This window comes from Dreissena polymorpha, chromosome 9 (genome assembly GCF_020536995.1).
Source record: "Dreissena polymorpha isolate Duluth1 chromosome 9, UMN_Dpol_1.0, whole genome shotgun sequence".
NCBI lineage: Eukaryota > Metazoa > Mollusca > Bivalvia > Myida > Dreissenidae > Dreissena > Dreissena polymorpha.
This window is the reverse complement of record NC_068363.1, coordinates 75,340,832-75,355,896: the sequence shown is the minus strand read 5'-3', so window position 1 is coordinate 75,355,896 and position 15,065 is coordinate 75,340,832. Positions and strand designations below refer to the sequence as shown.

Here is a 15,065-nt window from a genome sequence, read left to right as displayed (position 1 = left end):
CTATATGTTTATAGTTGCAGTTTTCCCTATTTTGCTATAGAGAAACCTTGTAAACACTCTAGAAGTCACAATTTTTGCCCAATCATCATGAAAGTTGGTTAAAACATTTGTTTTATTGATATCTCGGACGAGTTCGAAAATGGTCCAGATCGGTGAAAAAACATGGCCGCCAGTGGGCGGGGCATTTTTCTCTATATGTACATGTATATAGTGAAAACATGTTAACACTCTAGAAGTCACATTTATGGCCCAATTTTCATGAAATTTTGTCAAAATGTTTGCCTTAATAATATGTTAGTTGGGTTCAAAAGTGGTTCTGGTCCATTGAAAAACATGGCCGCCAGTGGGCGGGGCAGTTTTCCTTATTTGGCTATAGAGAAACCTTGTAAACAGTCTAGAAGTCACAATTTTTGACCAATCATCATGAAAGTTGGTCAAAACATTGGTTTTATTGATATCTCAAAGAAGTTCGAAAATGGTCCAGATCAGTGAAAAAACATGGCCACCAGTGGGCGGGGCATTTTTCTCAATATGTATATAGTGGCAGTTTTCCCTATTTGGCTATAGAGAAACCTTGTGACACTCTAGGAGTAACAATTTTTGCCCAATCATCATAAAAGTTGGTCAAAACATTTGTTTTATTGATATCTCGGACGAGTTCGAAAATGGGTCCAGATCGGTAAAAAAACATGGCCGCCAGTGGGCGGGGCATTTTTCTCTATATGTATTTAGTGAAAACATGTTAACACTCTAGAAGTCACATTTATGGCCCAATTTTCATGAAATTTGGTCAAAATGTTTGCCTTAATGAAATGTTAGTCGAGTTCAAAAGTGGTTCTGGTCCATTGAAAAACATGGCCGCCAGTGGACGGGGCAGTTTTCCTTATTTGGCTTTAGAGAAACCTTGTAAACAGTCTAGAAGTCACAATTTTTGCCCAATCATCATGAAAATTGGTCAAGACATTGGTTTAATTGATATCTCAAAGGAGTTCGAAAATGGTCCAGATCAGTGAAAAAACATGGCCACCAGTGGGCGGGCATTTTTCTCTATATGTATATAGTGGCAGTTTTCCCTATTTGGCTATAGAGAAACCTTGTGACACTCTAGAAGCCACAATTTTTGCTCAATCATCATGAAAGTTGGTCAAAACATTGGTTTTATTGTTATCTCGGACGCGTTCGAAAAACGGTCCAGATCGGTGAATAAACATGGCCGCCAGTGGGCGGGGCATTTTTCTCTATATGTTTTTAGTGAAAACATGTTAACACTCTTGAAGTCACATTTATGGCCCAATTTTCATGAAATTTGGTCAAAATGTTTGCCTTAATGAAATGTTAGTTGAGTTCAAAAGTGGTTCTGGTCCATTGAAAAACATGGCCGCCAGTGGGCGGGGCAGTTTTCCTTTATTGGCTATAGAGAAACCTTGAAAACAGTCTAGAAGTCACAATTTTTGCCCAATCATCATGAAAGTTGGTCAAAACATTGGTTTTATTGATATCTCAAAGGAGTTCGAAAATGGTCCAGATCAGTGAAAAAAAATGGCCAACAGTGGGCGGGGCATTTTTCTCTATATGTATATAGTGGCAGTTTTCCCTATTTGGCTATAGAGAAACCTTGTGACATTCTAGAAGTCACAATTTTTGCTCAATCATCATAAAAGTTGGTCAAAACATTGGTTTTATTAACCAGGTTTTCCGAAGGAAAAAACTGGTTATTAGATTGGCGAATGCGGGCGGGCTGGCGGGCTGGCTGGCGGGCGGGCGGAACAAGCTTGTCCGGGCCATAACTATGTCGTTCATTGTCAGATTTTAAAATCATTTGGCACATTTGTTCACCATCATTGGACGGTGTGTCGCGCGAAATAATTACGTCGATATATCCAAGGTCAAGGTCACACTTTGAGTTCAAAGGTCAAAAATGGCCATAAATGAGCTTGTCCTGGCCATAACTATGTCATTCATTGTGAGATTTTAAAATCATTTGGCACATTTGTTCACCATCATGGGACGGTGTGTCGCACGAAAGAATCACGTCAATATCTCCAATGTCAAGGTCGCCACGACTAAAAATAGATTTTTTTTAAAAACAAACTTACAAAGGGGGTTAATTTTGTTTGTTCATTTCAAAAGTTCACTTTGAGTTTTCTCCCTTTATCAGATTTTTTTTCACAATGAAAACCTGGTTTTGTGACAATTTTGTCCCTTGTTGATGTCAAAATGTTTGCCTTAATGATATGTTGGTTGAGTTCAAAAGTGGTTCCGGTCCGTTAAAAAAAACATGGCTGCCAGTGGGCGGGGCAGTTTTCCTTATTTGGCTATAGAGAAACCTTAATGTAAACACTCTAGAAGTCACAATTTTTGCCCAATCGTCAAAACATTGGTTTTATTGAGATCTCGGACGAGTTTAAAAATGGTCCAGATCGGTGAAAAAACATGGCTGCCAGCAGGCGGGGCATTTTTCTCTATATGTATATAGTGAAAACATTTGAACACTATAGAAGTCACATTTTTGGCCCAATTTTCATGAAATTTGGTCAGAACATTTGTTTCCTTGATACGAGAGTTGAGATCAAAATTGGTTCCGGTCAGTTGAATAACCTGGCTGCCTGGGGGGGGGGGGGCAGTTTTCTTATATTTATATTGTAAAAAAGCTTGTGAACACTCTAGAAGTCACATTATTTGCCCAATCATCACGAAACTTGGTGAAAAGATTGGTTTTATATATATCTCAGATGAGTTTGCAAGTAATCCTGATTGGTACAAAAACATAACTGCAAGGGGTTGGGGCAGTTTTCATTATGTGACTAGAGACACCTTGTTATTGAACACTGTAGAAGTCACATTTTTTGCCTAATCATTGTGACACTTAGTCAAAACATTGGTTTTATTGATTTCTCTGACAAGTTGGAAAATTGCTCAGATCGGTGAAACACACTTTTGCGCTCACCTGATTGCTCAGGTGAGGTTTTAGGATTGGTCTTTGTCCGCCGTCCGTCAGTCCACATTTGGTTTGTTAACACTGTAGCATTCACATTTCTTAAGCATTCTTTTTCAAAGTTGCTGAAAGATCTCGGTCAAGTTTGATAATGAGCAAAATCACGTAATTAATTCCATAATTATTGCCCTTAGATTGTCCAATTTTTATGCCCCCGGTAGGGTGGCATATAGCAGTTGAACTGTCCGTCAGTCAGTCAGTGTGTCAGTATGTCAGTATGTGTGTATGTCAGTCTGTCCGTCCATCCGAAAAAAAACTTTAACGTTGGCCATAACTTTTGCGTTATTGAATTTAGAAACTTGATATTTGGCATGCATATGCATCTCACGAAGCTGCACATTTTGAGTGGTGAAAGGTGAAGGTCAAGGTCATCCGTCAAGGTCAAATGTCAAATATATGGCGTCTGTCCGTCCGAAAAACTTAACATTGGCCACAACTTTTTAAATATTGAAGATAGCATCTTGATATTTGGCATGCATGTGCATCTCACGGAGCTAGACATTTTGAGTGGTGAAAGGTGAAGGTCAAGGTCATCGTTCAAGGTCAAATGTCAAATATATGGCGTTTGTCCGTCCGAAAAATTTAACATTGGCCATAACTTTTTCAATATTGAAGATAGCAACTTGATATTTGGCATGCATGTGCATCTCACGGAGCTGCACATGTTGAGTGGTGAAAGGTGAAGGTCAATTTCATACTTCAAGGTCAAAGTAAAAAAAACACTTTTTTTTCAAAGCGGCGTTATCATGAAGCTGCACATTGTGAGTGGTGGAAGTTCAAGGTTAAGTTCATCCTTCAAGGTCAAGGTCATCCTTCAAGGTCAAAGGTCAAAAACAAAACAATTTTTTTCTTCAAAGCGGCGTTCTCATGAGGCTGCACATTGTGAGTGGTGGAATGTCAAGGTCATCTGTCAAGGACATCCTTCAAGGTCAAAGGTGAACACACAAAAAATTTCAAAGCGGCGTTCTCATGAAGCTGCACATTTTGAGTGGCAGAAGTTCAAGGTCATTCTTCAAGGTCAAAGGTCAAAAAAATAATCAAAGCGGCGTTCTCATGAAGCTGCACATTTTGAGTGGTGGAAGTTTAAGGTCAAGGTCATCCTTCAAGGTCAAAGGTCACAAAAAAAATTCTTTCAAAGTGGCGCAATAGGGAGCATTGTGTTTCTGACGAACACATCTCTTGTTCCTTATATTATGCAAAATCCTTGTAAACAGTCTAGAGGTCACAATTTTTTAAAGATTTTATGAATCTTGGTCATGATATTTATTTTTTGTTAGCAATTAAGTTTGATGTTTGGTAAGGGGGGTCAACTCCAAATATAGGTAACCAGGTCAAATCTTACAAAAACAATAACACTCAATACGCCAGAGTTTTGTTTCAATAATGATGAAACTTGACCAGGATGTTTGTATGGACAATATCTAGGTCAAGTTTGACATTTAGTAAAGATTGAATGAACCGACTCCTCAGGTGAGCGAACTAGGGTCATCTTGGCCCTCTTGTTGCAAAATGAACTGTACGATTAAAAATAGCAATGACTTGTAAGAACGTTATTTGTATTTGTATTTGTTTTTGAAACATGCATACGGTCATTAATATTGGTTTTAAAAATAATTTTAGACACCGCTAATTAAAATGGTTTTAAAAGTCATCAACAAGAAACTTTCGCAGCTGGTTCCCCGTTTCACAATATATTATCAATCAAAACATGCTTTTAACACCGTAACATAACTTCATAACAATGGGCTTGTGAAATGGAATTTGAACAGAGACTTGCCCTAACCCCCTATACGGCAGCGGCTGACCGATGCAACATCCAAATATCAATGCATTCCCTAGATAAAAATTGGCGAATTCACGTTGCAACGAAAGTGTCTTTTTTCCAAACACGACAGTTTATGCTCATACATTGAAGAGATTTTGAAGTTTATTAATTCATTATGTGTCACATGATACGTTTTGAGTTGATTAATGCTTAAAACAAACGCGCAGTAGAAAATTCCCATCGCAAGTATATCTTATAAACATGACACATCTAAATTGAGCTCACGCTCACTAGTCACACCGGTATTGAAAAGTGTGTAGGTCTCATTCGCCGTTGTGTAACTAGATTGATTATTTATCGGATCTGGTACTTATATATTGGTATGGGCCCAGAACGGTTTTAATCGAACATTATCACAATCTGTCTGAGCTGCTGATTGAAATATAATTGTACGTGTTATTAACCAGGGTTGATACACGGCGGATTTGGATGGATAAATAAGTTACTGATTATGTATTCGATATAATAAAACACATATTTATGCCCCCCTTCGAAGAAGAGGGGGTATATTGCTTTGCACATGTCGGTCGGTCTGTCGGTCGGTCGGTCGGTACGTCCACCAGGTGGTTTCCGGATGATAACTCAAGAACGCTTAGGCCTAGGATCATGAAACTTCATAGGTACATTGATCATGATTCGCAGATGACCCTTAGCCGAAATAGTAAAATGGTTTCCAGATGATAACTCAAGACACTTATGCCTAGGATCATGAAACTTGATCCGTAGATTGACCATGCCTCGCAGATGACCCCTATTGATTTTGAGGTCACTATGTCAAAGGTAAAGGTCACGGTGACCCAAAATAGTAAAATGGTTTCCGGATGATAACTCAAAAACGCTTATGCCTAAGATCATGAAACTTGATAGGTAGATTGATCATGACTCGCAGATGACCCCTATTGATTTTCAGGTCACAAAGTCAAAGGTCAAGACCACGGTGACCCAAAATAGTAAAATGGTTTCCGGATGATAACTCAAGAACGCTTATGCCTAGGATCATGAAACTTGATAGGTACATTGATCATGACTCGCAGATGACCCCTATTGATTTTCAGATCACTAGGTCAAAGGTCAAGGTCACGGTGACCCGAAATAGTAAAATGGTTTCCGGATGATAACTCAAGAACGCTTATGCCTAGGATCATGAAACTTCATAGGTACATTGATCATGACTGGCAAATGACCCCTATTGATTTTCAGGTCAAAGGTCAAGGTCACGGTGACCCGAAATAGTAAAATGGTTTCTGGATGATAACTCAAGAATGCTTATGCCTAGGATCATGAAACTTGATAGGATCACATAACGCACTGTCCTTGTTGTCTCTGGATGACAATATGCACTGTCCTTGTGTCTCTGGATCACATAACCCGCTGTCCTTGTTGTCTCTGAATCACATAACGCATTTTCCTTGTTGTCTCTGGATCACAAAATGTACTGTCCTTGTTGTCGCTGGATCACAAAATGTACTTTCAACTTCAAGGTAGTTTAAATATTGTTGCAATATTCAGAAAAATACATTATCAAAACAACACGAAATCATACACAAACCCTATTTGACAAGTGCAATATCATATTCATTTTCCATTTTTTATTTTAACAGTTACAAAGTAACAGTTTGAAGCTATCTGTGACGGATGTGAGTCAGTTGCTGAAAGACGCACATCAAACTTTAACACAGGCCAAACAAGTGTCGGAGGAGTCAAAGACAAAAATGGAAGCCTACATAGATAAACTTGAATTAAAACTTAATGTACACGTTCAAAATCTGCTAGACAAATGCACAGAGGACATTACGAAACATACAAACACATGCACTGAAAGATCTAAACGCGAATTGGATATACATGTGCAAAAAGTTCATTCAAGAAAGGAGGAGCTGGACTACGAAAAGGCTATTGACGGTTTGTATGTTTCTCACATTAACTTACTCTTATGAGTAAAACCATTACATTTCCATTTGTAAACGCTCTTTTCAGCTGTTTTATAAACGTAATGAATGTATACACTTCGGACAAAATCCCGGTTCATGTGTCCTTAAATGTATTCACTCTAAACGATTCATAATTATGTGTCAATGTAAAGTAAACATGGACCCGTAAATTTGATAAATATCTTTGTTTCAAATGTATAACATACTTAGGCTACAGTATCAGATATGATATCTTAACCAACATCAAATGATGTGTCCGCTATTACGTTCCAATGCAGTGCAGGATGTTGAAAAAACGTAGCTAGAGTATGGAGTTTTGGTGAATGAAGGCAACAGATGAAAATTTTATAATCAAAATCACTCGCTTTGATAAACGATAAAAACCTAATGTTTATGTTCGGTGCAAAATAACGCATATTCGCAAACAGATATGAATTGCATTACATGAAAACAATTTTTTTTACATGAATTGCATTACATGAAAACAATTTGAAAAAATTGTTACTGCAGCTGGGGACACAATGTTCCGTGCAACTCATTGGTTAAATGACAAATAAAAAATTGTAAATAATATGTGATTAGTAATTTCAAGTACATACTTTTGCATTTCAATAATGGTTTTGAATGCACTTGAATGTCTGTACAAAATTAAATAGATTGCGACAACACTATCATAAAATCGTACCGATATAAGCACTCCAATTAATGAAGGTTACCTGTGTACAGTGCCGTTGGCATGTATATACTAATTATATGTCATGTATGTTGCAGTGAAATATAGGTTTTTAAAATGAATTTAAGGTTATATTAAATGTTAATTATAATAGCTGTGTCGAGCTCGCTTGCGGAAAACTATGCGGGTTTCCCCATGTACCGACAGTTTATACATAGATTGTTCATGTCCCTGGTTGGCTGGGATAAATCAGTCAACTGTCTGCCTGTCTGTCTGTCTGTTTGTCCGTCCGACATTCCGTTTTCCGGATGTTTTTTACGCAACACTTTCAGATATTGAGCTGAATTTTGGTTGGTGAGTCTACCTACATGACCTACATATGAAGTGTAAAATTCGTTCCGGTCTATTTTTAGCTCCACTGGCCAGAGGCCAGCGGGGCCTTTGTCATGGTCCTGTGTCCGTCGTGCGTGCGTGCATCCGTCCGTCCGTGCGTTAACTTTTTCTATTAACATCTTCTCCTAACCTACTGGTCCAATTCTGATGAAATTTCTCAGGAATGTTCCTGGGGTGAACCTCTTCCAAATTTTTTAAATTATGCTCCTGGGGTCAAATTTGACCCTGCCCCTGGGGGTCAAAAATTGAAAATTTGCTTATATAAGGCCTATTTTGTGAAAACTTTAAAAATTTTCTCGTCCATAACCATTGGGCCTAGGGCTACCAAATTTGGTATGTAGTGACAACTTATAGTCCTCTACCATTTTTCTTCAAATTATGCCCCTGGGGTCAAATTTGATCCTGCCCCTGGGGGTCAAAAAAAATGAAAATTTGCTTATATAAGGCCTACTTTGTGAAAACTTTAAAAATCTTCTTGTACATAACCATTAGGCCCAGGGATATCAATTTTGGTATGTAATGACACCTAATAGTCATCTACCAAGTTTCTGCAAATTATGCCCCTAGGGTCAAATTTGACCCTGCCACGGGGGGTCAAAAAATTGAAAATTTCTTATATAAGGCCTATTTTGTGAAAACTTTAGAAATCTTCTTGTCCATAACCATAGGGCCTAGGGCTCCCAAATTTGGTATGTAGTGACATCTTATAGTCCTCTACCAAGTTTCTTCAAATTATGCCCCTGGGGTCAAATTTGACCCTGCCCTGGGGAGTCAAAAAATTGCAAATTTGCTTATATAAAGCCTATTTTGTGAAAACTTTAAAAAATCTTCTCGACCATAACCATTGGGCCTAGGGCTACCAAATTTAGTATGTAGTGACATCTTATAGTCCTCTACCAAGTTTGTTCAAATTATGCCCCTGGGGTCAAATCTGACCCTGCCCCGGGGGTCAAAAGAATAGAAAATTTGCTTATATAAGGCCTGTTTTGTGCAAACTTTACAAATCTTTTTGTCCATAACCGTATGGCATAGGGCTACCAAATTTGGTATGTAATGACATCTAATAGTCCTCTACCAATTTTTTTCAAAATAAGCCCCTGGGGTCAAATTTGACTGTTCCCCAGGGGTCACAAAATTGAACATATGCTTATATACGGCCCATTTTGTGCAAACTTTAAAAATCTTCTTGTGCATAACTATTGGGCCTATTTCTACCAAATTCGGAATTTAGTGACATCTAATAGGTCTCTACTAAGTTTGTTCAAATTATGCCCTTGGGGACAAATTTGACCCTGCCCCGGAGGTCACAAAAATGAACATATCCTTAAATAAGGCCTATTTTGTGCAAACTTTAAAAATCTTCTTGTTCATAATAATAGAGCCTAGGGCTACTAAATTTGGTATGTAGTGATATCTTATAGTCCTCTACCAAATTTGTTCATGACTCGCAGATGACCCCCTATTGATTTTCAGGTCACTAGGTCAAAGGTCAAAGTCACGGTGACCTGAAATAGTAAAATGGTTTCCGGATGATAACTAAAGAACACTAATGCCTAGGGTCATAAAACTTCATAGGTACATTGATCATGACTTGCAGATGACCCCTATTGATTTTCAGGTCACTAGGTCAAAGGTCAAGGTCACAGAGACCCGAAATAGTAAAATGGTTTCCGGATGATAACTCAAGAACGCTTATACCTAGGATCATGAAAGTTCATAGGTACATTGATCATGACTCGCAGATGACCCCTATTGATTTTCAGGTCACTAGGTCAAAGGTCAAGGTCACGGTGACTCAACTTAGAAAAATGGTTTCCGGATGATAACTCAAGAAGGCTTATGCCTAGGATCATGAAACTTAATAGGTACATTGATCATGACTCGCAGATGACCACTATTGACGTTCAGGTCACTAGGTCAAAGGTCAAGGTCATGGTGACTTTACACAGTAAAATGGTTTCCGGATGATAACTCAAGAAAGCTAATACGCCTAGGATCATGAATCTTCATAAGTACATTGAACATGACTCGCAGATGACCCCTATTGATTTTATGTCACTAGGTCAAAGGTCAAGGTCACAGTGCCAAATAACGTATTCACACAATGGCTGCCACTGCAACTGACAGCCCATATGGGGGGCATGCATGTTTTACAAACAGCCCTTGTTATATTATGAGATGATGCTTTACAAGCAAAAAAGATACTACTATGTATTTGTTATAAATGTGTGAAAGGCTCTTAAGAATGAGCCAGAGATTATTAACCCTTTGCCAAACATTAACAGGATTTTACAGGTTTGTAGCTGACGACTTTATAAATAATTGTGATTAAAGGAGAAATTGCTCAAGATGAGCAATTTCTCCTTTTATCACAATTATTTCTACCCTACCTGATCATTTCCTTCAGATTCCATTACAATTTAATTGTCGTCTGCAACCTCTTTCAAATTGGGAATGTCCAAAATCTGTCGTTTGGTAAAGGGTTAAGGCATTTTGATTCATATGGGTCTTGTGAATCTGTTTCAAATCAAATGCATAGATTTGATCTTCAGCATCTAAAAATATGTGAAATAGAAAGAACGACAATATCTTTTGGAGAGATAAATGTACCTACATTATAAGCAAAGGACCTGTGCAACAATTCCCGGGCTTTTAAGTCTGTTTAGTTAACACGGTAGTAATTTTTGCAATATATAAAAATGCTCGCCCTTCCAACTTTAAGCGCCCAGTGGGACGAGGGATAGAAAGAGAAAGTCACATGCTTGAGTACATTTCAACCCATGCGCATTGCACGATTTTTTTTGCATAAAAAACAGTGGAGCGATACAGGGCCATCATTGTCCTCTTGTTTTTTTTGCGAAGTTATAGGCCTTGGACATAGACTTGGACTTTTCTCTATAATAATCGTTTTACGGAGTTTATTTACGCAACGCTTTCAGATATTGGGCTTATTTTTGGTATGTGAGTCTACCTACATGACCTTCATATTAAGTGTAAAATTCTTTCGGTATATTGATTTTAGGCGAAGATATGGGCTTTAGACTACATTTTCTCTATAATTACCGTTTTTCGGAGTTTTTTATGCCACTCTTTTAGATAATGAGCTGATTTTTAGTTTATGGGTATATCTACATGACCTACAGATGAAGTGTGAAATTCTTTCCGGAACATTTATTTTTGGCGAAGTTATGGACCTTGGCAATATACATTTTCTGTATAATAACCGTTTTCCGTTGTTTTAACACAAGCATTTCAGATATTGAGTTGATGTTTGGTATGTGAGTCTACCTACATGACCTACAGATGAAGTGTAAACTTCGTTTCGGTCTATTGATTTTTGGCGAAGTTATGGCCTTATATCCCATAAATATCTTTTCATTTGGGATATAGCTGCTGGGTGGTTCATACATGCAGCATGGGGCATTGTCTTTCACAAACGCAGCTCTTGTTAAGATTTATTATATTTTTAACACTTACTTTGCAATTATTGCTCAAATGTTCATCATTGATAATCGGGACAAAAGTAAACAAAGAGAAATGCAAACTTATCTGAAGGTTTATTGCATTAATATATATATAAGACATATAAGAAAAATGTTCACTCTGTCCCAAGCTCTAAGGAAAAGGCCACAGTTTGAGGTCAAATGGCTAATTTGGGCATGTCAAGACTGCGAAGGGAATCATTATTTAGATGTGAATAGTTAAATTGTATCGTAGTAACACATTGAATAAACAACAATCAATTAGTGCATCTTTTTATTATGCATTTCACTTTCAGAATTTCAAAGACGTTTGAAGAAGTATTACCTAGACAACCTACGGCACGTACCTGTTTCTCCATTGGTTCCAAGCCATGATAAATCTTTAATGGAAATATATGTTACACCAAAAATACATCGAATCGTTACGGGAAAGGACGGCGTGGAACGGAAAGCTGGCCAAATTTTCAAATACAATGACATTTTCCAGGAAGATCCCAAAGCTAAGAAGCACGTATTTTTGCAAGGAGAACCAGGCAAGGGAAAAACTACATTTGCAGCTAAATTACTTTCAGACTGGTGCAATGACTGCGCAACCACATCGAAATCTTATGTAAAAAACCATCACTTTGCTGATGTAGAAACGCTGCAGGCGTATACGTTTGTCTTTCACATTGCATTACGTGAGTCTAGATGTCAACGGAATTTAACAGAGATTATTAAAAAACAAATAATTGAAAAGATCTATGCTGAAAAAGATGTCAATGCAGCATACATACTTCTTCAACGTATTTTTGAAGAGGAAATATGTCTTGTTGTTCAAGACGGGTTGGACGAATGGTGTGATCCAGACAAGGAACTTGTCCTGCCATTTTTAGCTCAAACATTCCGGTGTATTGTGTTAATTACTACACGGCCATGGAAAATGTCTGACGAACGTTTGAAAAATTCTCAGATTGATTGCCTTTTAGAATTAGAAGGCGTGATGGATTCATCAATGCTCAGTAAAAACATTTTAGGATGCCTTCTAAGTGATGACCTGGACAGCAAGCACGAACATTTTGAGACGTATGTACGTGGAAATAGTCTTATTAAAGATTTGGTATTGACTCCAATGATGCTAACACATATAGTATGTTTGTGGGTGGATGGAACAATTTTAACAGGATCGACCTGTGAAATCTACAGCCTGATTCTGGATAGTTTTCTAAAAAGGAACAGCAACAAATGGAGCTATTTTCAGTGTCCGCCATTCAAATGTTTCGAAAATACAAAATATCTGCAACCAAATTATGATCATATACAATCTATTTCAAGGGCAGCATTTTATCTGCTGTTTTCTCTTGATAGAGATGGTTCGTTAGTGTTTAGCGATAAAGTATTATACCGACACCTTCTTGAGGAACAAAAAGTGTTTGCACTTAATTCGGGAATCCTATCAGAGAGAAAAACATCAACTTTGAGTTGCAAACCGTCCACGATGTTCTTCATCCACAAAAGTATTCAGGAATTTCTCGCTGCATTGTATATTGCTCTTAATGTGAACGTCATTGACGATGTTTTCTCAGCATATTTGAGTCAAACTCCTAATTCTTTGTTCGACATTTCTCAAGTTTTCATTTTTGTCTGCGGACTTAATATAGGTGCTGCAAATCGAATATCCTCCACGATGAACTCGCACTGTATAACGAATTTGAACCAATACTATAAAAAAAGGAATTTGCACAAAAACTATGTTCGGACGTGTATTCGGAACCTGTACGTAAAACGTTTTCAGGACGTTTTTATCACTGGCTTTTTAGAAGCCAAATCCAATAATTTCAAAGATCAGGAAGTAAATCTGCAACTTCATCATTTTAACTTCGATATTGATGAGAATAGAAACTGTGCTTTGAAATCCCTTCTGTCAAACAATGTGTGCAATGTGCAATCACTTGGGTTCAGTACATACAAGTATCCTGACCTCCATGGATATGAGGTACTATCATCGTCGGCACATTGTTTACAATATTTGCAAATAGGCGATTTTCTAACCTATCTACACGAAACAATACGAGATACCTATACTAAACTGGATCTTTCTTTGTTGCAACGTTTACAGAAGCTCTATGTATACGAACGCTATGTAGAACTGCTACCTTTTCGTGGATTTTCGGACATGAAGTCGCTTACATTGTACTGCAAATGTGATGGATTGGACTTGTCATCATTTAAGAATCTGCGTGAACTTGAGCTTGGTGAACAGGTGACCTTGGTACCAAATGCTCTATATGAGCTCAATAACCTGGAGTCTCTATCATTAAAATGTAAATATGGCGCGTTAGATTTGACGAGTTGCAAAAATCTAAAGGACATAACTCTCGGTAAACATATAACACTATTACCATTTGCTCTGCGTGATCTTTATCAAGTGCAAAAATTAGAATTGGAGTGTAAATGTGATGGATTGGACTTGCCATCATTTAAGAATCTGCGTGAACTTGAGCTTGGTGAACAGGTGACCTTGGTACCAAATGCTCTATATGAGCTCAATAACCTGGAGTCTCTATCATTAACATGTAAATATGACGGATTAGATTTGACGAGTTGCAAAAAGCTAAAGCGGATTAAACTCGACGAGCATGTTAAATTATTACCGAATGCACTTCAACAGCTTCGAAATTTGGATCATCTCGATTTAAAGTGCATGTGCGATGGGTTGGACTTATCATCTTGTACAAATCTAAAGGACATACTTCTCGGTAAACATATAACACTATTACCATTTGCTCTGCGTGATCTTCATCAAGTGCAAAAATTAAATTTGGAGTGTAAATAGGATGGATTGGACTTGTCATCATTTAAGAATATGCGTGAACTATTGCTTGGTAAACATGTGACCTTGGTACCAAATGCTCTATATGAGCTCAATAACCTGGAGTCTCTATCATTAGCATGTAAATATGACGGGTTAGATTTGACGAGTTGCAAAAAGCTAAAGTGGATTACACTGGCCGAGCATGTTACATTATTACCGAATGCACTTCAACAGCTTCGAAATTTGGATTATCTCGATTTAAGATGCATGTGCGATGGGTTGGACTTATCATCATGTACAAATCTAATGCACATCAGTCTCGGTGAACATATAACACTATTACCATTTGCTCTGCGTGATCTTCATCAAGTGCAAATATTAAATTTGAAGTGTAAATGTGATGGATTGGACTTATCTTCTTGTACATACCTAGAGCTCATCAGTCTCGGTGAACATATAACATTGTTACCGAATACGCTGCGTGAACTACACAACATGAGACATTTACAATTAGGCTGTCAATATGATGGGCTTGAATTGTCACTGTATCGCAAGCTTGTGATACTTATTCTCGGTAAAAAAGTTACTTTGTTACCGTGTGCATTACGTGATCTTCCGAAGCTGCAATGTCTTACACTATATTGCAAATGTGAGGGGCTGGATTTGTCATCTTGTCACAGTTTAGAAGACATTAAGCTTGGTAAGCTAGTTACATTGTTGCCTAATTCTCTACGTGATCTTTCAAACCTGGAACATCTGACACTAAGATGCAAATATGAAGGGCTTGACTTGTCTTCTTGTCAGAATTTTCTGACTCTTAAGATCGGTAAACAAGTAACTTTGCTGCCGAATAGACCGGAGAATATTCGTGAACATGTGTTGTTCGTAGATGACATAGATAGCGACACCGACTATGAATCCTCGTCCGTATATGACATAGATAGCGACACCGACTATGAATTGGAATATTAA

At 37.8% G+C, this 15,065-nt stretch overlaps 1 protein-coding gene across 1 annotated transcript in view; it reads left to right on the top strand.

Moving 5' to 3' along the window:
• Nucleotides 1–15,065, top strand: part of LOC127846176 (uncharacterized) — a 30,742-nt gene extending 15,677 nt beyond the window's left edge. Inside the window, exons 4-7 of the mRNA XM_052377353.1 lie at nt 6,422–6,722; nt 11,596–13,580; nt 14,211–14,541; nt 14,983–15,065. Coding sequence (XP_052233313.1) covers nt 6,422–6,722; nt 11,596–13,580; nt 14,211–14,541; nt 14,983–15,065 — 2,700 coding nt within the window. The remainder of the gene's footprint in view (nt 1–6,421; nt 6,723–11,595; nt 13,581–14,210; nt 14,542–14,982) is intronic.